The sequence below is a fragment of the Colletotrichum truncatum genome, assembly GCF_014235925.2.
Source record: "Colletotrichum truncatum strain CMES1059 chromosome Unknown Contig_0004, whole genome shotgun sequence".
Classification (NCBI taxonomy): Eukaryota; Fungi; Ascomycota; class Sordariomycetes; order Glomerellales; family Glomerellaceae; genus Colletotrichum; species Colletotrichum truncatum.
Genome location: NW_027222401.1, coordinates 1,878,261 through 1,898,138, shown reverse-complemented (window position 1 = coordinate 1,898,138; position 19,878 = coordinate 1,878,261). Strand labels below are relative to the sequence as shown.

Sequence of the window (19,878 nt, the reverse complement as noted above, 5' to 3'; positions counted from 1 at the left end):
CGCCTTTCCTTTCTCTAAGATTAATGTACAATATCTTGTGCGGTTTCATACTGCCCGTAATTTCTTCCTGAAAGTCCTTGTTACAATGTTGGTCGGGTCTTCTCCCATCAAAAACACAAGACAAAACAGAGAAAAAAAACGGTGTAGTCGGGAATTTTTGATGATCGAGATGAGCGAGCTGGCTCAAGAAAAAGGGAGAGACGAAATGAAGGGGATCGTAAGGAGTCTTCCTTTCCATTCCGTTTTATTTTTCCGAGAGTTTTTATAGCTATTTGCCCAAGTCGAACCTGGTGGCCCAAGAGAGCTAGTGACGGTGGACTTTGAGGGATTGATCAATGATGAGACGATTGTTACCCTGAAGTTGTCCGATACTGTGAGCTATGTCTGTCAAGTAGACGTGTATTACAAGGTAAGAACCACGTGGTGGTGATTTGGTATTAGTGTTTGTATTTGCTCGGAGTAACTTTTGATGAACAAACTTTTCTATTCTATTTACGTCAATAGAGTCAAGGGGCACACATAGCGCGATTAACATGGGCTTGGGTGTCAAGCCAGTGAGCGTGGTATTCGACAGTTTACTACCTCGAATGCGCCTGCGTGATTTACAGAGCGTTTTTCTGATGTACAAGTCCAACAACACTATCTATACACTCTACTCGCACCCCTTCCTAACTGACTCACTTGCGGTTCGTGCCAGAGACGAGAAGAACCACACTGCCCAGCTGTCTGCGCAAGTCCTCCTTCTCAACATCGTGCGTATCTTCAACCTCGCCCCAGGAGCCCGTCTGCCAGGTCACCTCCAAGCTGGAAGCCGTGGCCGCCTCCTCAACACCGAACCGGTCGGCACCGGGAACTCTGTCGCCGACAGGACCCTCGCTCCACTCAACGACCAACCTCGCGGCGCCGATCATGCTCTTGCCCGCCAACACGGCGCGCTCCAGGCCGGCAATCTCCCAGGGGTCGAGCCCCATAACCCAGCCCTGCACAACCTCTCTCACACCCTCGTTCTGTCGGCGCGGAAAGATGCTCTCTCCGTCGAGCACCGGGACAATGTCCAGACCAGGCCAGACGCGGGAGGTCAGGAACGAGATGATACCCTCGGCAGTGCGCTTCTGCACGTCTCTCAGGCTCTCGCCGGCCTCGTTGCGCCTGTCGGAGACTCCAGGGGGCGGGGCCCAGCAGAGAAGAGAATCGGTATCGAGGTAGCGCAGGACAGTGGTGGCAATCTGCTCGCGGATGGTGGCGGACGCAGCGTCGTCCTCGGCGATGTCGATTGCGCGGCAGACGAGCGAGGTCAGAGGGATCAGGTGCTGCCTCGTCGCCTGTTGGGAAGATGTGAGGAGGTCCCACTCGATCGCGAGGGCGGAGGCGAGGTGCTGCTTCGAGGGAGGAAGGCGAATGATCTCCTTGGTATTGGGGTGACGGAGGGGACGGGCGTCGAGATGGACCTGCAGGGCGCCTTTTATTGCGATCTGTCAGTACAAAAAAGGCTTCCACAACTTCCCACCGCCCCAGCCAGACTATGACGCTCCGGGAGATTTATATAAGAGGGACAGAGGGGATGTTAAAACACATACCATTGACCTCCTGCACACTAACGTCGTTCCAGAATCTCCTCGTCAGGCCGGCGGCCTTGCCAGCGGCACCGCTAGCCTTGGCTTCCGCGGCGCCGCGGATATTCTTGGCCTGCTTGAGCATCTCGGCCTGTTTCCTCCTCCTCTCGACACGGGCGCGCAGCTCAGCGGCACGGTCATCAGCCTCGGTGGTGGGAGCGGGCGGCTCCGGCGGCGGGCCGGTGCCGACAACGGGCGCGACCTCGGCGGGCTTGAGGGGCGTCGACGAGATGGTTCTCGCGGCGGCGATGCATTGTCGTCCGGTATATGTGGCGGCGGAGTAGGGCGACAGCGGCGAAGAAGCCGCGAAGAGGCGGAGAGGTATGCGTGTTGCGGGCTTCATCTTGTCGACATACACACCTTTTTTGGTTAACGAAAAAAAGATGTTGACGATTTCCTATGGAACTGCAGGAAGCTAGTACAGATTACCACAGTGGAAATCAATTGTTTTTGGTAGCTTCACGGCATTTGCCGCTCTAGGTACAGGGGTCTGATTGGCTGCATGCAGGGGTGACATGAGCCGGAGAGCTACCTTCGGGCGGTGAGCTCGGTGAAGAGTCGGGTGTACGAGCCAGAGTAAAGAATTCAGGGTCCTGGGGTATGCGGCAACTTGATACGCTAGATTCGAATCGGAATATGTGTCTTGTAGCTGCGCTTCTTTAAAAACTGCAAACACTCGGCATCGCGCCTCGCTAAACTTCTAAGCCCAGCTGTAGTAATACAAAATCTTCCAACAACTCGCCCAAGCCAATTAGTAAGGCGGCTTTGTGATATTTCCCAAGCTAAGCTCCCCTGCTCGGCTATCAATCCCATTAAGAAGTTCGTGTAAATCCACCCCTCCACCTGAAACCATCGACGGGTTTCTGTCTCCTCTCATCGATCCGTGATACAAACTCTCCCCGCCCCGGCTACTAACATCTCTCTTCGCCGGCTTCACCGCATAGTCCTGAATAGAAATCGACGATGACAGCCCTCCGATATGCTCAGGAAGTGGCGGCACCGGTGGGACATCTTCGTCTTCGCTCTGCTCGTACAGAGGGTTGGAATTCAACGGCCCACCTTTGCTGGATTGCGATGCAGAACGCGGGCGGCCTAAAGACGCCGCGTCGCCGTTTCCTGTCTGCGAGGTGGCCGGGTTGAAACTGAGTTCCGACGGCGTGAAGTCATAGCTGACCATGCTATCGCTATCGCTATCATGGTGCAATCCAGCTGATGTGCCGATCGGTGTGGCCGGCACTTGGCCTGTCAAAACTGCCTTAAGCTGGTCAACAGATGTAACAACACCCCTGCTGGAATCTGAGCGAGATGGCGACACGCCACTTCTGACACTGCTTTTTCGAAGCTTGCTTATGGGAGATAAGCCGCCGTGGGTGTGGGATGTGTTTGGGCGCAGATTTTGTTGGCTACCGACTGGCGAAGACGCCGCCGTGTTTCCTTGGCCATTAGCGCCATTGACCGTCAGGTGGTGTCGGTTGGTTCCCATAGTGCCAGTTTTGGAGCCAGCCAACGACTCCGACTTGCTCCCGGCTTGGAGAGCTAGCATGGCTGAGTCCCTCGACCATTCTGCTAGCATGTGCTCGCGGAAGGCTGATGGCAGCTCACTGTCAGGGTTTGGAGCAACAGTGCTGAGTGATGAGCTAAGAATCGGATGCGAAAAGTTGCGCCCAGGTGACTGTGCAGGACTTGTTGGTGGTGACACGCTAGTGTCCGCATAGCTTGCGGTGATGCTCTCCACGAGCGACGTTCGATCATCAAATGGCAGTAGGGCCTCAGACTCAACCTCGTCGGCGGGCATTTTTGTAAGTGACGTAGACACTCCAGGTGTGATAACCTCCATTGCCGGTGGGGGAATAGCCACCCCTTCGGTCCAGAAATGCTTACTGCGCCGTCGGATGACTTCGTTTGTGATAGCACGGCCCACGGCCGAGTTTTCAATGTCAAACACTTCGGTGACGGCCCAGAAATATCCATGGCAGAGACTACCAAGGCGGACCTTCTGCACAGGTGTCTCGGCATCGGGAATGTCTTCCTGAAGACGGAAGACCATAGGCAGTCCGTACTGAGCTGCATTCACACCCAAACGAGTTACTAGCTTGTTGAGAAGGACATGCAGCAGGACGATATCATAATCGAAGTCAACGTATTGCAAGGCGTTATCATAAACTGCAATGTGCAGAAGCTGAAGGAAGTGCGACCGATGCCGTGAGGCCTTGTCTCGGTTGGACGCGCTAGAAGCAGCTCGATGGGCGGCATTACCAGGCTGGAGTTCGCGGCTGTTCTTTAGTGAAGATCGGTGATGTTGTGTATGCTCATCCCGAGCCTTGAGGTCTGCTGGCGTGGTTTCGCGGTCAAGCCAAGTCAACAGTGCGTCTACGTATGCCTTTCTGACCTCACCATCTGGGTCCCGCAGGAGCCATTGGGTATTCTCCCAGACTTGGATTGGTACTTTGTTCCTTGACAAGTTCATGTTACCAGACATTTGTGCTCGCGGGTTTGCCACAAGAAGGATATTCTTAATCGCCTTCAAGGCTGCCGTTTTGCCCACGTTACGTGAAAGGTAGGTCTCTACTTGAGTTTGACTACCATTGAGGTCGTCTGTTGAGGTCTGTTCAGCATTTTCTGCTTGCGGCGACGAGCTGGTACTTGAGGACTTGGACGGCTTAAGTCGAAGCAGGATGGTAGATATCATATCAGAGATCTGGTCTGCATAGTAGACGTGTGTCGCAAGGTCTCCGATGCAGGATTGGATACGCTCAAGGAGCTCGCGTCTTTGAGCCATGGTTTCTCCAGAAGCCTGAACAGAGGATGGCGGCCCAGCTTCGGACTCCCCGTCTACTCTTCCAAGGCCACCAGGCAGGTGAATGAGCTTTTTCATATGCTGTGTCAAGCCCAGCAAGACATCCATGGCGCTCAGGCCAATCAGGTTGACGTCGGACCGTAGCAAGGATCCAATCATGGCAGTCAGAGCCAAGTGCAGCTTGAGATTGTCATCCTTAACGGGCGATTTCAACAAATGATCCAGCGCAGTTACCAGGATGACGTAGCGGTCTTGAACGGGGGCCCATCGCGCGATTGTGTCGTAGATGCTAATTGCCCAACCATGATCCTTGGCAGATTTCTCGTCCGTTTTTACGACAATGTTGCCGTTCGCGACACGTTTTTCGATGAATTGAAATAGGGCTGCGGTAGCAGAGTGAATCTGTGGCCGGTTGGGCACCACAAAAATCTGCTTTAGGCATTGCAGAGCAAGTACACCAACGTCCTCTTCGGCCAGCTTATCCACATCGAGGGCAGTACCAGTTAGGGCAATAGGGTTGGCTTCACCCGTATCGCCGGTCCCCTGAGTTGCGACGCTCGTCCTACGACGAAGCTTTTCGGTTTGGACTTTCTCTTCCATCTGTATCCGCGACAGGAGGGTCTCAAGCAGCTCGTCGTCGTCCCACCAGAGGTTGTCCAGAATCACGGGAACAATGACATCAAACTGGCGGCCAGTAACTGAGGACAGAGCCTCCGAAGAGGATACGCTCCTGATTGCCTCCAAACCAGCGTTTCTCCATCGCATCAAAACAGGCTTGCTGGAAGCGCCTTTTCCAGGATTTTGGCGGGTCGAGGCGAGGGAGGCATATGTGCGGACGATGGACTCGTACTGAGCAAGATAGGCCTGATCGGCAAATGAGGATGAAGTGTCGTGGTTTTCGCAAAAGGCCTCGAAGGTAGGAATAGACGACTCGACCATGGTGATGTCCTTGGAGCCAAGGATCAGGTCGATAATTTTAAGAACATTGGGAGCAACCAGCGGTAGGTCCTTGGGAGCCTTCTCAATCAATGCTGTGAGAATTCGGAGGGTAACTTGGACATTTCTGGGTAAGGTCTAGTCAGCTAGGTAGTTCATGTTGACAGCCAGGGAGGCAACGAACCCGATGCGCTGTCGCCAAACATCGCTGGCCGTCTTCTTCTCCAGAAAGGAGCCAATCTTCTGGATTTTGGAGCGTCGAGAAGTGGCATAAAAGAGCAAATAGCTCAGTTCGCTAGAATTCGGTTTAACATCGACGGCGCCCTTGGTTGTCCGCGGGTAGCACTTCAGGACTAAAACCTGGTGCTTCGGGCGACATTTTTGTTGGAGCGCGTTCATGGCGCCGGGAGATTCGGGCCTAGGGAGCAAAGTACAGTCGAGGAGGGACTACCGCGTGGCTGGTAGCAAGAGATGGGAACGAAAAAGCATCGAGGTTGAATATAGCTATTTGGAGGCGTCGTGTCAAGATCGAGTCAGGAGAAGCGGTCGTCGTCGTCGTCGGCTAGGATCGCGAAAAGCAAGGAAAGAGTAAGGCATTGGAGAAATAAAGTGGAAGCAGGCGTAGTGAGAGCCAGCAGTGGGCGGCGATGAATAGGTGTGGCAGACAAGACACCCGACAGAAACAGATTCCAGTCAAGGTCCAGCCAAGCCAAGCCAACACAGGGGACGACAAGTCGGACCGGGGGTGTAAGCGTGGGAAGATGAAGCGTGCTGGGTCCCGCAAGAGAGAAAGGGTAAGAAAAAAAAAAAAAAGAGAAAAGGGACGTGGCCGGCCTGTGAAAATCGCGCGCTGAAGGAGGTACCACGGGGGCGGGAGCGCTTGCCGGGCGAACTGCGGGCTGCGGACACTTGAGCTGGATGGGCCGAAACGGTGAACTGGCTGTTTCTACCGCACCACCTTCCCATCCTGCTGCGGCCTGCATCGTCGTCATCATTTTACCCAACCATTTAGTTGATTGGCCCTAAGGCTCATTGGTGCAAATCTTGAGAGGGTGGACTCTGTGGTATTTCATTTCCAGAACCGGGTCTTTGTATTTTTTTTTCCCAGGCAATATGAAAGCAACTGCTGCTGCAACCAAGTTGCACATGCTCGGACAAATGTACCCTCAAATGCACCATACCTATGCGGATACCTGGGGACAGACAAGGTACCTGGTCCGAGAATCCCTACGCAGCCTAAACATGTGCGAATGAAAGGCGCGGCTAGAGTGTGATAAAAACACCGAGAGATTGCCATACAGAAAAAGGACAAGGACCTGTGTGGATACAAGGATGACAATCTTAGGAAGCTCTCGCGCTGTCCGACGAACACATTGGCTCATCCACAAAACCGACCGTATCAGAGAGACAGGATCCTCACCAACTCGCCCCTTTGGGTTGTCGTGGGCCCGGCCTAAGAATCGAATTTCCTATTCCCTGCAGCCCTGTGCTGTGTTTGATGAGGGGCAAAAGGGGGTGGGGGATTTCCACAGCGTTTGCTGCAACGCCTACATAGTGTCTTCTACTGGATGATACTGCAGGCATTGGGGGGCACGGGTACGGATTGCTACTGAAGGATTTATACATCTCAGTACCTCAGCTGTGAAGAACGGCTACGGCGGAATGCCGATTTACTATTCCATGCAATTAGGATTTGTGCTTTGTATTGTTGTAATTGCCGTCGCAGCGCCCATTCCCAAAGGTAATATCCAACGATGGGATGGTATCAATAGGTAGGTAGAGAAGGAAGTAAGCAGTAACAGCATTTACACCGGTTAGTAAGGTGTCCTCGGGCGAAGCTACAGTATTACCATCCGTAGCTATCTGACAATAACAGGCTTGGTGTCATGGAAAAGACACCCGGACGGCTATCCTGCTTCTCCGACTTGATACGAATGCACTTGTTATTGGACGCTCGTTTCATCGCCGTTTGTCTGCCCTGGCATGCAATGAGACCTGCTGCTGACGAACTCACGATGCAGCGGCCCCAGCAGTCGAGTACCGAAAATTCAGCGATCTACCCTCTAATTTGGGCTTCCGGAGACTTTCAGCCAGGCGTTTGGGAGTCAAGAAAAGTGTTTTGGGAGGGCCTGGGACGGGAAGATGCCTGGGATGATCCCGCCTGTTCGGACTAGTTCTAACAGGCGCTCAGACACAAAAACACAGGCCCAATTATGCCTTCCAGGTATGCCTTACCGAGCAAGGTACTCTATCGTGGTAGCTAGCTAGCTAGCGTAGCTCATTTCAGGTAGAGCTATTGCGTTACAAAATGTAATTTTCATATGATTGAGATTGAGATGAGCTGGTCTGTCTTTTTCTGTCACGTATTCGTATTGCGGTCAGTGCCACTTACCACCGTTAAAAAAATAAAAAATAAAAAGTAGAGATTTGAATAGAGAGGCGGATGCTCTTCATTGGCTCTTCCGCCAGTATATTTCTCCTTCTCAAGAGCTGTGCCTTTCTCACCCCTTGACGCAGTCTGCAAGCCTCAGCTCAGACACCTACCTGTCGTCCAATTGTTCAGAGAGGTCGTCACCGCTGCCTCGTCCAATGTCGTCAGCGTCGCATCCCATCCAAGGCATCCCATCCCCCACGCCCACGCATTTCATACTACGTCCAATTCCCAACTTTTTATTTTGTTTTTCTTTTTCTAAAACGCCTTGACGTATTTCTCTCCCTACTCAACGCTTGTTGATCTGACGCCGCCGCCATCAAGACTTTGACCTTGTCGAGCCCACTTCAAGCCCATCACCCCCATCGGCCGGTTAGACCTGTAGCATCACCACTTCTCACTTCTTTCTAGGCTCCGTTTATTTGCCTGCTTCTTGGCATGTGGATTCGCGTCTCTACCCCTCACTCATCACATTTCAACATCTCTCAACCCCCTGTGTATGCCAACACATCCAGTGGCCTCCACTCGTATCCAGATTTCCCCCAGAATACGCTCTCAGCCGACCCAGGTAAACTAAACGTTACCTGTTGATTCGATATCTGCGCACGGCACGCACATCGGATACTGTTCCCTTTTCTATCCCAGCCTAATTCATGCCAGGTTTTCACTTGCAGGGCGAGGGTGCCAACACCACAGCAACAAACTAACAGTAGAGTGCCTGAACTGGGATCGAGTAGAGGCCTTCAGCACCGTATTCTGGACCAATCACGTCTTGATTCGATCTGTCTTTGTGCGTCTACTCCACATCCCCGTTCTCTATGGAGCGATTGCAGCTCCGACGAGCCCGATGCGGTTCTGTCCTACGGCTACCGTCCATGACCCCTGTCAGACCCTCGCCGCTAAGTAACACGCCGAATTCGTTCCTGAATTGGAGCAATTTGGTACTGCTCTACACAATGTCATCGCTAACACTGCGAAAGCCCTCCATCATGACTGTTTGCCGTCAGCTACCTCGTGAGTCGACCTAACATTTCTCGTTTAGCTCGAAATAGCCCTTTTCAAGAACAAGCCTGCAAGGCTGAAGGGTCTTCATCCTGGCTGCTTGCTTATTATGTGTCATTGTGAGACCATATGCTTGCCAAGCGAGGCCGTAAGCTGAGCTCCAGACGGGTCTCGTTTGCTGGTTTCACCGATCACACTTGGCCCGCCCCAGATGTCACCGGTTGCGATTTGTATACGCCCCAGCAAAATAAAGGCTAAAAGCGCCAAAATTGCAACATCAACAGTGGCAAACATACAGTTGTAACCGTATGCCGTTAGAGCATCCGTATGGCAGCATAAGTTCCAGAATACTCCCAAGTCCTGGACAGTATGATGGACTGCAGCAGACCAAATGTAAGCGGCCAATCATCAATGCCGTTCAGTTGAACGGCAAGCATAGTTGAACAAGCCAACGACCTCGGTATATATTGCATTCTGGCAGGCTTAGTATCATCAGGTTAACCAAGCATTCGACCATGGGATTCACAAACCAGACACAACTCGAGGAGACATGAAGTCGAGTTGACTGGAATTGATTGGTTCATCTATCCATGCAACGCATCCCGGACAACTCAACTCTTGAGTGTGGAGCCCCCTTGCCGATCAGCCATGAGCATGGAGGTTTATTTCGCTGGGCTCGCTGAAATGGCAAGTTGGGACGACTTGGAGACGAACAACAACCGCCAAAATGGGCTGGCTGTATTCAGGGATCATCGCAGGTGAGTCTATCTCCCATATAACATTCAGTTGCACTCTTGGTTTTTATTGTGTTCGCCAAGCAGCATCGAATGCTATCTGAGGTCTCAGACTACCCTTTGTTTGACGAGGAGCCAACTCTAGCATGTGAATATAAACTTGACATTAGGATGTGCTAAAGATACAATTTCCTCTGTTACCCTGGAATTTATCTGAATTTCATTGAATAGGTTTGCCGAGCTCCTCTTTCTGGTCAGGTCTATCGCGGAGGCGATGTACCTGCATCATGACCAGTCAACGGCCACTTTGCGTCTCGGCCGTCACATTCGATAATGGCCCTGATATCAGCCTTCGGTTCTTTATCGCACGATGCTTAGTACAAACGAGTGAAGCATACTATAGCCGTTTTTCTTCAGAGTACGTGGTGGTGTTTCATATTCCAGAGAAAGAGGAATTTGTTCCAAACAATCAAAAGCCTCGTTGAAGCCGAACATGACCATCGTTTTGATCTTAACTGACACAAGACAAACCTAAAGGCTCAGTGACCCCAGCCCATGTCGTTTGTTTATCGGAATACATGTGGGGTAGTGAATGAGGGCGTCAAACCAGCATCAGGGAGTTGCATGCAGAACCTCGAGACCGGGACGTTTGCCTTTGTCCAGTTCCGCCCAGTTGGTATTACCCCAGCATGGAAATGATGGGCATCCAGAATACCTTGGCCAAACAAGCGCTGGATTGCCGACAGTGATCTGGCCAAAGGAGGAAGGTTTGAGATGTACAGAAAACCCAAAGAACGATCCGCATGCAGAGGCAGGAAGAAGAGGACAACGGATGACGGCAATCTCTCCCTTTGTCACCCTTTGAATCTCAACCAACGCCATCGGCTTTCGGGGCGTACGCTGGTGAAGCTACGGATACTGGCTTCCTTCTCGCCCGTCAGCCATTCCCAAGGTTCCGTTTGCCGATCCGCACTAATGGAGCCAGACATCGCCCACCTAGTTCAAGCTGGGCGCTCTAGAAGCTCAGGAGCGGGGTGGCGCCTCAACTTATTTTCATACTTCTACCAGCAGTCCACCCTGACTTTTTGATAGTCCCTTCTTCTGCTTCAGGGTTCTCATCAGCTGCAAGTCTTTTAGGGGCCTTCATCACCTTCCCTTTTCAGCTTCTCGCCATACCCTATCTAGTCTTTGCCAGCTCCGCCCAAGATGAAATCCAGGATTATGGCTGCAGCCGCTGGTGCGGCTACAGTAACTACCGCTGTCACTGCTCTTTCTATTCCTCATACAGTTGAGGGTAACGGTTACCTCAGCGTCCCAGTCAACACGGTCAGGTCAGATCTTGATGGTCTAACCAAGCGTGATGCCTTCGAGGTACTCATTAATAACCGCCAGTTTTACTACTCCATGGATCGTAAGTTATCTGGCCCTTTCTCGCTTCATGATAATGAATCTGATTTGATGCAACAGTTATGATTGGCACCCCGGGCCAGAAAGTAACCGTCCTTCTCGACACCGGCTCATCGGAGCTCTGGGTCAACCCTGACTGCAGCAAGGCACCTTCCGCCTCTCAAGCTCGCCAATGCAATTCATATGGACAGTATACCTCGCGAAACAGCCGTACTCCGCCATCCGGTCCCTTTGGCGGCCGCAAACTCAATTACGGTGACCCCTCGCAACCCGCTACTCAGACCAGTGCCGAAATCTCCTACTATAGCGACAACGTCGCCTTGGGATCCGGCGTCGTGCTCAACCAGACCTTCGGTGTAGTAACCAGGAGCGATGGCATTTCAACCGGTATCCTGGGTCTTGCTCCTGACCTGAAAAGCGGCTTCGCCCCCGGCAAGCCTTACAGTCTTATTCTTAATAGCTTGGCCGATCAAGGCAAAATCAACAGCCGAGTTTTCTCTCTAGACCTTCGGCACTCTGGTGCTGAGAATGGTGCCATTATCTTTGGTGGCGTGGACACGGGCAAGTACATTGGTAGACTGGAACAGCGACCCATTATCAACGGCGCCAAGGGCGAGCCTCGGTAAGTAAACCTCTACAACTCACTTTTTCGTGTTCGCTAAACTGACATGCCCAGTCTCGCCGTCGATCTTGGTGGAGTGAGCTTGCATATCGCCAACTCCCAGCCTAAGGCTTACACCCTTGGCCCCGAGGATAAGAATGTGATGCTTGACTCTGGCACGACCCTGACCCGTCTGCACGAATCCATCGCACGCCCGATTCTCAACGATCTCAACGCAAAAACCGATAGCAACGGCTACTGGATCACCGACTGTTCCCTCCGTACCCCGCCCCTGACAAACGGAGGCGCCGACTCCTACATCAACTTCCAGTTCGGCCGCAAGACTATCCGCGTCCCCTTGAGTGACTTCATCCTCGACCTCGGCCCCCGCTCCGGCCAGTGCTATGTTGGTATCGTCATTACCACAGACCAGCAGATCCTCGGCGACAGCGTCCTCAGAGCAGGCTACTTTGTTTTTGATTGGGACAACCAGGCGGTGCACATTGCGCAGGCAGCCACCTGTGGGAAGGAGCAAATCGTGACCGCCGGGAAGGGGGCGGGCGCCATTCCCGCGACCGCTCTCGGACTTTGTGAAGGGCCTTCTGGGGACAGCGATAGCAGTGACGAGGATCAAGTGAGTCCACCATCTCCATCGGCTATTGAACCGGCAACGACGGCTTTGAACTTGGCTCCCTCAGAGCCTCCTTCTTCGTTTACCCCACCGGTTTCGATTGCAACTCCAGCGTCAGCTTCGGCGACTGAGTTCACAAAGACATTAACACCTTCTCAGACGTCCTCACCCGGTTTTCCCGGTTCCTCCTCGAGCGATACACATTCAGCGGCGTTTTCGTGGATGACTCAATCAAGACACTTGAACCTGCTTTTGGGTGGCCTCATGACGTTAACGGCCGCATTTTGGGCTATCTAAGGAGTCTTGTTCTTTTCTTTTTGTTTATTTTCTCCTTCTTCTCCAGGAGGCTTTTCTCCTCTGAGACTTTTGGGCATGGGGACAAAAGAAAAAAGCCTTGATTGATTGCATTATAAGAGACGGCGAGAACGTCTCTGGGAAAGCATTGGGTGGCCTGTTTGAGCGCCTGAGCTGGTTTGGCTAGGCCTTTTTTTTTTTTGGTTCCTTGTCTTTATGACCTCGCTATGATACCAATGAGACGAACTGTGGCTTTCTTTGATGCTTTGACTTATATCTTCATCTTCGCCCCAACATATTCCGTATTCAAAAACCTGCCACAACCTGTCTTCATCCAAGTCAGCCAAGTGATTTTCAAGCGAGCCAAGGAAAGCAGGGATCTCACTCGCCTGTACTGATCATCCGGCAATCGTTGTCCAACGCGGGCACGTTGCTTGATACGCCCAATAAAGAGATCTAGATTCGGAAAAATTCAGCGAGACACCGCCAACCACATCCGGCACCTGGGCACTCTCATGTGCTGGATTCAGGTGGTTAGACAGGCGGGCCAACAGTAAAAAGACCCGAGGCTTGTCTCATTCCACTGCCGAGAAGACACTACTGGCGACCTGGATTCGCCTGGCCGGTTCAAAGCTTGGAGGCTTTGGCCATAGCTCCCCTCAGTACCATGTTTTTCCTCTCCCCCCATCCCCCCCTTTTTTGGAAAAAGGAGAAAACTTGGGTCGACGGCTGTTAACACCAGTTAGAAACCAGCGTCTTATCCGTCGGCTGCGGTCTTGCAGCCCCTCAACAACCGACCCACGTGTATCTAGAGCTACGACCAGACTGTTTGCATCCAAGCAATTTTAATGCAGATAAATAATAATCCGTCTCACGGCAAGCTGCTGGGGCAGTTGGAAAAGTGGAATGAAGAAGACAGAGCTAACTTTTGAGTATCTTAACTAATAGCAAATTGCCAAATGCCAGCGGAAAGGCCGCAAGAATGACAAATGACGGGACTGAGCTAGTAATGTAATAGCAAGATCGCCTTTCAATATGTGGCCGGTATAGCGCCGTGATGATCAAGTCTCTCCCCAAGAAACCACGAAAACCTTCCTGCATGCCAAGCTAATGTGTAAACGCATCCGCGAAAATCAGAAAACTCAAAGGACGCCTCATAACTTGGTAACTTTTTCTCAAATCCGTCTTCATATGCCATCTATGCCTTGGTCTTGCGTCTTTTGTTGATAGGTTCAGTGGTGTCGCTATCATGCTTGTTGCCCGCCATCTGGGAGTTGATCTTGGGATAATCCCAGGCCGCGGAAATTTGTGGGAGAATACTCTTTTGAACCGCATCAACGCGAGCCTGTTCATCCAACGTCTCCAGATCAATGTGTCGAGATGTCAAGGCAAACCGGCGTTTTCCCTTGGGGTCAACCATGTGCTGTTGAGCAACATTAGTAAATAGGTCTAATGTCCAGAAAACGGTAAACGAACCTCGTATGCTCGGTGAATCCGAGTACCATGCATGACCACCAGATCCCCGTGACAAAGTGGAAATTTCAGGACAACAAGCTTGTTTTTCGCATACGATTTCTTATGACGGAAGGCCATCTGAGCCGGACTTCCTAGAGACAGTGTTGCCACTGTTGGCCCTAAGGTATTTTCGCCGTCATCGTGGAACTACACAAAATTAGACGGGAAAGGATATGATGCGGACAATGCCGGACTCACGTTTATTCTGTCATCCTCCATGTAACCCAACGAGAGGAGCTCATTGAATTCGACAAAGTCTTCGGAGAGAGAGGCGCATCGAGCTACATTCACCATTTCCTTTTGGAAAGCGTTGTTCGTTTTACTGACTGAGATCCGGCCAGCCCATCTCAATCTTTTGAGAGCCCCGATTATCGAGTCTGGTGCCTCGGTGAATGGTTTGGATGCCACCGCAACGGCAAACTTGTACGGAGCACCCCAGTTCTGCAGAAAGTGACGAGTCAGAGTCTCATTTGGTACTGGAAATAGTCAGTGATGTTCACCACGTGAACAGTTTAAGATCGAGATTTCTTACAGCCGGCGTGCATTGCAGGCTTTCTTTGGAGGCCAAAATCCATTGTGGCCGTTTGTCTCTGAAGGTCATCCCACATATCATTTGGCCCGCCTGATTCAGAGTTGATAGCTTTGTTCGACCGAAAGATGGTAACGGATCCAACAATTGCTGACTTGGTATTTTGATTAGGGTCAGGGAGTAGATACTGTTCTATGGCATAACCATTCCCAGTGTAGCTGGCCTGCAAGATGTTTTCATTGACCTTTGCAGTGTCAAAGGTCGGCTTTGCCCTCTGCTGATCTATTTCAGCTTGTACCACGCTCAGTGGGTAGGGTAGCGGCTTCGCATTCAAGACGAAGGTGCATGCTGGATTCTCATAGTTCCAGCATGTCCACAACCTTCGTCTTGAACAGCAACCGCACTGAGGACAGACAATCCCTGTCCGCATCTCTTTCTCTGTCCCCAGCAGACCGTCCATCTCCATATTTGGGAGTTGGGGCTTCACTGTAAACTGTGCTGGGAGTGTATGGGCTGTTCGCTCGTGTAGAAACTCATCCGAGTAGGTCAGATTGTTGACGTCAGTACCAGTTGGGAAGTCGAAATAAGCCGAACAGATTTTGTTAAGACAAGCCCAAGTGCAGGAGAACACTGTTTTGCTGACCTTGTGACATACCACACACCATGCCAGAGGAGCAGCTTGGTGAGACGCAAAAGATAGCTCCTGGATGTTCACGTGGTCAGGAACGGCGAGGGAATCTTCACACTCGCCATTTAGGCACGTCCAAATCTGCGAGAAAATCTGCTTGGACGACTGGCCACATTTGTTGCAGTCAGTTTCACCCTGGGGAAACCCTTTAACAGGAACTGTGTATTGCACGTCATCCTTAGATTGCCACCAAGACGGCTTAGAGCGATCCGTCTTCTCAAGTCGAATCTTCCAGACTGGAATACCATCTGGGCTGCTCGTGTCTCTTTCGGACCAGATATCTGTGATGGTGAAGAAATCCAGTACGTTGTAGTCATGATCGACCTGAATTGGAAGCAGGGGGTACTTGTCACCTAACAATGCATCAGTCTCTGATCACTCCGAACAAGCGTGGTGTCTGGTAACATACCCAAGATGACTCCGATTGGCATAATACGTGCCTTAGCATCAACACAAGCGTGGAAAAGGGATTCAGATCCCTCCTTGGCCCGGAACATGTCGCCACTGCTTTTCTCCTTTTCCCGACCACCGCCGCTATCAACATTTCATTAGCCAAGGTACGTTAATCCAGACACTGAACGACTTACAGTGTGGTGATAATTACTTCAGGTCCCATCATGTCACGCACTGTGGCGTGCTTGTTAATAAGAATGCCTTTGGCGGTTTTTTCTGATGTATAAAGGCTGCCTTGATGTGATTTATAGTATGACAAAGAATCGCAAAGGGCTTGTCGATTGTTCGCCCATACAAGAGGCTTGCCAAAAGGCTGAGAACGAAGGAATTGAACCGAAGTCATTATCAAGGCTACGCTGTGAACAGTGACTTTGTTCTTTTGAAGAAACGACCCAGTCGCTTGTTCTTGATTCAGGAGAATATTCGAATGAGAAAGTAATATCTTAGGTTAGTGTTCGTAGGGCATAATAGGGATCAATCTTGGAGAGAAGTTGGCTGTGTCTGCTTATACTGCAGATATATACGATGGATCTTGGATCTCTATGTTGACATTGGAATATGAAGTTGCTGCCGTAGTGGACGCAACCTTTAGCGGAGGTAAGAGAGAATAGATCTATGACCAGAGAAGAGATCTATGACCGGAGAAGAAGACTTGACGGGAGTATTCGAAATGGATGTATGGTCAGATGACGGCGGTAAACCACAGATACTGATGGTGCTCTAGGATAAGAAAGTCAATGGTCTGACAAGTTTGAAGCCATGAAGAGAGAATATGGCATATGAACGGGGGTAGAACGGCTACTGGACAAGGGGCTAGGGCTGTTAGGAAAGGGAGAGAAGGTAAAGGTGTGCCTGTGTGAAAGTCTGTTATTCAAAGCTTCAGGGGTGGACTTTGGGACTGGAACGCATGGTATGCTGGGAAAGTTGATGGATAACCCAGGGAAATAAAGAAGATGTGACCAGTAATAGGGTAGTTGTAGACGCGATGCGGGTTTTTGAGCTGTGAAGGAACGCGTAGTTCTTTAGGATGCAGAGAAAGAACGGGACAGAGAAGGAGGATTAAGTACTGCAAGCGCGTATGTACTCTCTGTGCGGAAGTTCATTTGTATTGATGATGAAAGGATATGGCGGAACTTACCTCATACGAAATCACCGAATACAGATACCCTGGCCTTGTTGTATTTGACGAAGGCTGGAGAGAAGCAGAAAAAAGGGGCCCTGGGGAGGATGAAGGGGTATTTGTAGGTGTGGGGCGAGGAAGAGGAGATGACGGTCGTGTAGTGAATCAGGAAGCTTCGATGTAGGAAGGGGCGGTTGTGGCAGAAACAGCGCCGGACGTGATTGTGGAAGGCGCGGTGGTACTCGTGAATGAGGGTTATGAACACGACAATCTGATGCCACTGTGATACACGAGAAAAATAGAACAGGACGACGAAAACAGATAAGAAAGACCGCTTAAGCATTTTGCTGGAATGTCATGTACAGCGTGACAGCCCCTAGCTCTAAGAAGCATAGACAATACTATGAGATGTGAAGAATTGGCGATTTGAAGTAAGGATCTATGACATGCGAGCGGGAAGTGGTGGACGTATGGTAGATGTTGGATTGGTGACCCCTTTCTGATGCTACTAAGGCGAGGGAAAGGCTTGGGTTAGAACTCAAACGAGCATCTGTCCAGCGTGGTTAGCAATTATCAAGAAAATCCATTCAATGAAGAATTCTCGCAATTTGGTTGTGTCGTTTGTAAAGTAAAACTGTGCCACAGGTAGCGAGTAACATGTATGTAATGGGTACAGCATAGCTCCAAGAAGAAGGGCTCGCCGTCCCATGCCCATCGACAATTCCAGCATGATCGATCTAGAATTGGTTAGGATAATAAGCAGAGTAGCCCTTTTGCAATTAGACATTGTCTGTAACAGAACTGGTATCTTCCCAAGTTGCCTACTTTTAATTGATCCCAGCTTCGCTGCACAATGATCACAAGTCCAAGGAGTTATGATAATGAGGCCGGCGTCCATAAGATGAAATGAAAATGTATATCCTCAGAGATGGTTGAAGGACATGATGGGATGGCCAAATACTATGTGCCATTCACAAAAGAATGGTTCAAACGAGTAAGACCTCATGTAATGGCGGGCTTGTGTAATTAATAATACTGGACATAAAATGAAGATGTGATGAAGCATCCGCCGATGTACTTTTTAATTCATGATTTAAAGGGGGGAAAAGTGACAAATAGGCTAACCTTACTCGCAATCTTGTATGACTATAACAAAATAGTGTGTCTATGGGCACTTCAGAAGAGAGCACAAGACAAGTTCCATCGATGGATGTGATCTGCGACTCTGCCTCATTAGAAAGAATACCTTTGCTCCATGGTATTATTCATCCTTACGACGGAGAAATTTCAGTACAAAGGGCACATTTCCGAAGAAAGTGAATTAGATTTGCGCTTTTAGAGAGAATAGGATTGCAGCAATGAGGGAGTTTCAATGATAGAGATCCATGTGCCAAGCGGGATAGCGATTGCAATGGCAGCCAGCTGCGCCCTTGACTTGTCCATTATAAACCAGCTTGTTTTAAAGGAGGCGGGTGTAAAATTTTCGTTCATTCTTCAACTTCCAATTTCGGGTGTATATGAGCTTATGTAGCCCTATGCAAAGACTAAAAGAAGGTAGGTAACCAAAGCACGGGCAAATCAGAGGACAGGCAAGATGATAGCACGGACGAGGAATCCGCATGGGACAAACCGCAGACACACAACTCCCAGGAATACAGAAAACAAGATACGAGATGTGGTACGGATGTAAATTAACAGAGAGCGTTGTTGGTGTTCATTGGAGGGAATGTACTCGGTCTGCTTGATAAGACCGGCTTAACGGTTGTGTCCTGGTTTGGTCGGTGCAGAATGACTTCTAGCAAGAGTGAAGCAGTTGGTGATTGTCAAGTTGAACAAATAAAGCCAGAAGCAGTCTTGCTTGGCTTCTGTAACATTGGAGAGGTGCTTGTGCTGCAACTACAAGCCGCTTGGCGAAAGGCAGAAAAACTGGCAATCCTTTAGAGATACCAATGCAAGCAATTTATGGCAAAGAAAGCGAGTTGAAACCATTCTCCGTGGTCACCCAGGGGCTTGAAGCCTAAAGGACTGGCTAATATGGATCTTATCTTATGCTGAAATTGGAAGCCCGAACCATCTAAAAGGTTACGTCCAAGAAGCAACCTAACTTACCAGTGCTTTGTTGAATCTGGCTTCGTCAAGAAGCACCCGCATAAAGGCGGCCTACGATGCAGTCGTTGACCCATAAACAACGCATGGGAGCGACGGCCTTGCCTGGCCCACTAGATGAGGTTGCAAAAGAAATCCGGGGACCGGAATTAATTCCATGTCGGAAGCTTCAAACGATCGAGTTCCGAGGCGCCATGTGGGTATGAACTGCAGTGCCTACATACACCTGAGTAATGCTAGCATTTATCTGGGGAGGGGCTTTTACATAGATAGTCGGGATAATCTCGGCTAACCTGGAAAGGGGATTTCTTGGCAGATAGAGGCAATCGAATTACCGAATAAGCTGGACGAAGAGACTGCGGATTGGGCAGCGCACCCAGTAGAGCCGATAACCAAGGCCCGACCGGCTGCGAGATTCTCCAAGCTAATTTTTCTAAGCTCACAGCCAGCAAAAGCTCGGCAACACTTTGGAAGCGACATGGATCATGAGTAGCCAAACTTCGAAGCTATGTGAAGCTCAGAGGCAGGTGAGCTAATTTGAGCCAGGATTGAGTGCTGACCATGCATCTTCGGCTTCTGGCATCGGATCTGAATTTGGGACAGCGGCCGTTAGTGTCTTACCAATTTGCCCACCTCGAAGATCACCGAAACTGACGGCGGAATACGTAGTAGGTAACTCGGACCCCTAACGCTAAACAATTCAGCGAAGATGCCGCACTACCAGGCCGGACTTTCTACCGAGGTGCAACAAGTCACACTTGTGTGGGGAGAAATGCGGAGAAGTGGGGATGACCATCTTTCTCCAAGTCTTGGGTGCTACGAATCTACAGAGGTGCAGCTGGGAAAAGCAGGGGGCGCCGTCACAGTTACCCAGGGCACCAAGGCGCAATGGTGAAGGAGGATCTGAATTCGGCCCAGCCCCCGGCAGGCGACAGGCGGCAGGCGGAGGCTCTCGATCCTCTCTGTCAAAGCTCCCCGCTGTCAATTTTCTTCTAACAAACAAAGCTGGCTGATATCTCCC

General features: G+C 50.7%; 3 protein-coding genes across 3 annotated transcripts; 1 reads left to right on the top strand and 2 right to left on the bottom strand.

The window, feature by feature from the left end:
- Positions 1–677: 677 nt before the first annotated feature.
- Positions 678–5,745, bottom strand: CTRU02_207318 (uncharacterized protein; the record flags this gene model as incomplete). The annotated part of the gene is made up of 4 exons (XM_070204866.1): positions 678–1,459; positions 1,578–1,973; positions 2,508–5,473; positions 5,531–5,745. 4 exons carry the CDS (start codon positions 5,743–5,745, stop codon positions 678–680), a joined length of 4,359 nt encoding a protein of 1,452 aa, XP_070061399.1.
- A 4,974-nt stretch (positions 5,746–10,719) lies between these two features.
- Positions 10,720–12,449, top strand: CTRU02_207316 (secreted aspartic proteinase; the record flags this gene model as incomplete). Its single annotated transcript, XM_036719296.1, has 3 exons — positions 10,720–10,924; positions 10,981–11,542; positions 11,597–12,449. The coding sequence occupies 3 exons, from the start codon at positions 10,720–10,722 to the stop codon at positions 12,447–12,449; spliced, it is 1,620 nt and encodes a 539-aa protein (XP_036589003.1).
- A 1,195-nt stretch (positions 12,450–13,644) lies between these two features.
- CTRU02_207315 (uncharacterized protein) lies at positions 13,645–15,974 on the bottom strand (the record flags this gene model as incomplete). Its single annotated transcript, XM_036719297.1, has 6 exons — positions 13,645–13,869; positions 13,923–14,108; positions 14,160–14,437; positions 14,494–15,531; positions 15,588–15,712; positions 15,766–15,974. The coding sequence occupies 6 exons, from the start codon at positions 15,972–15,974 to the stop codon at positions 13,645–13,647; spliced, it is 2,061 nt and encodes a 686-aa protein (XP_036589004.1).
- Between the last annotated feature and the right edge of the window lie 3,904 nt (positions 15,975–19,878).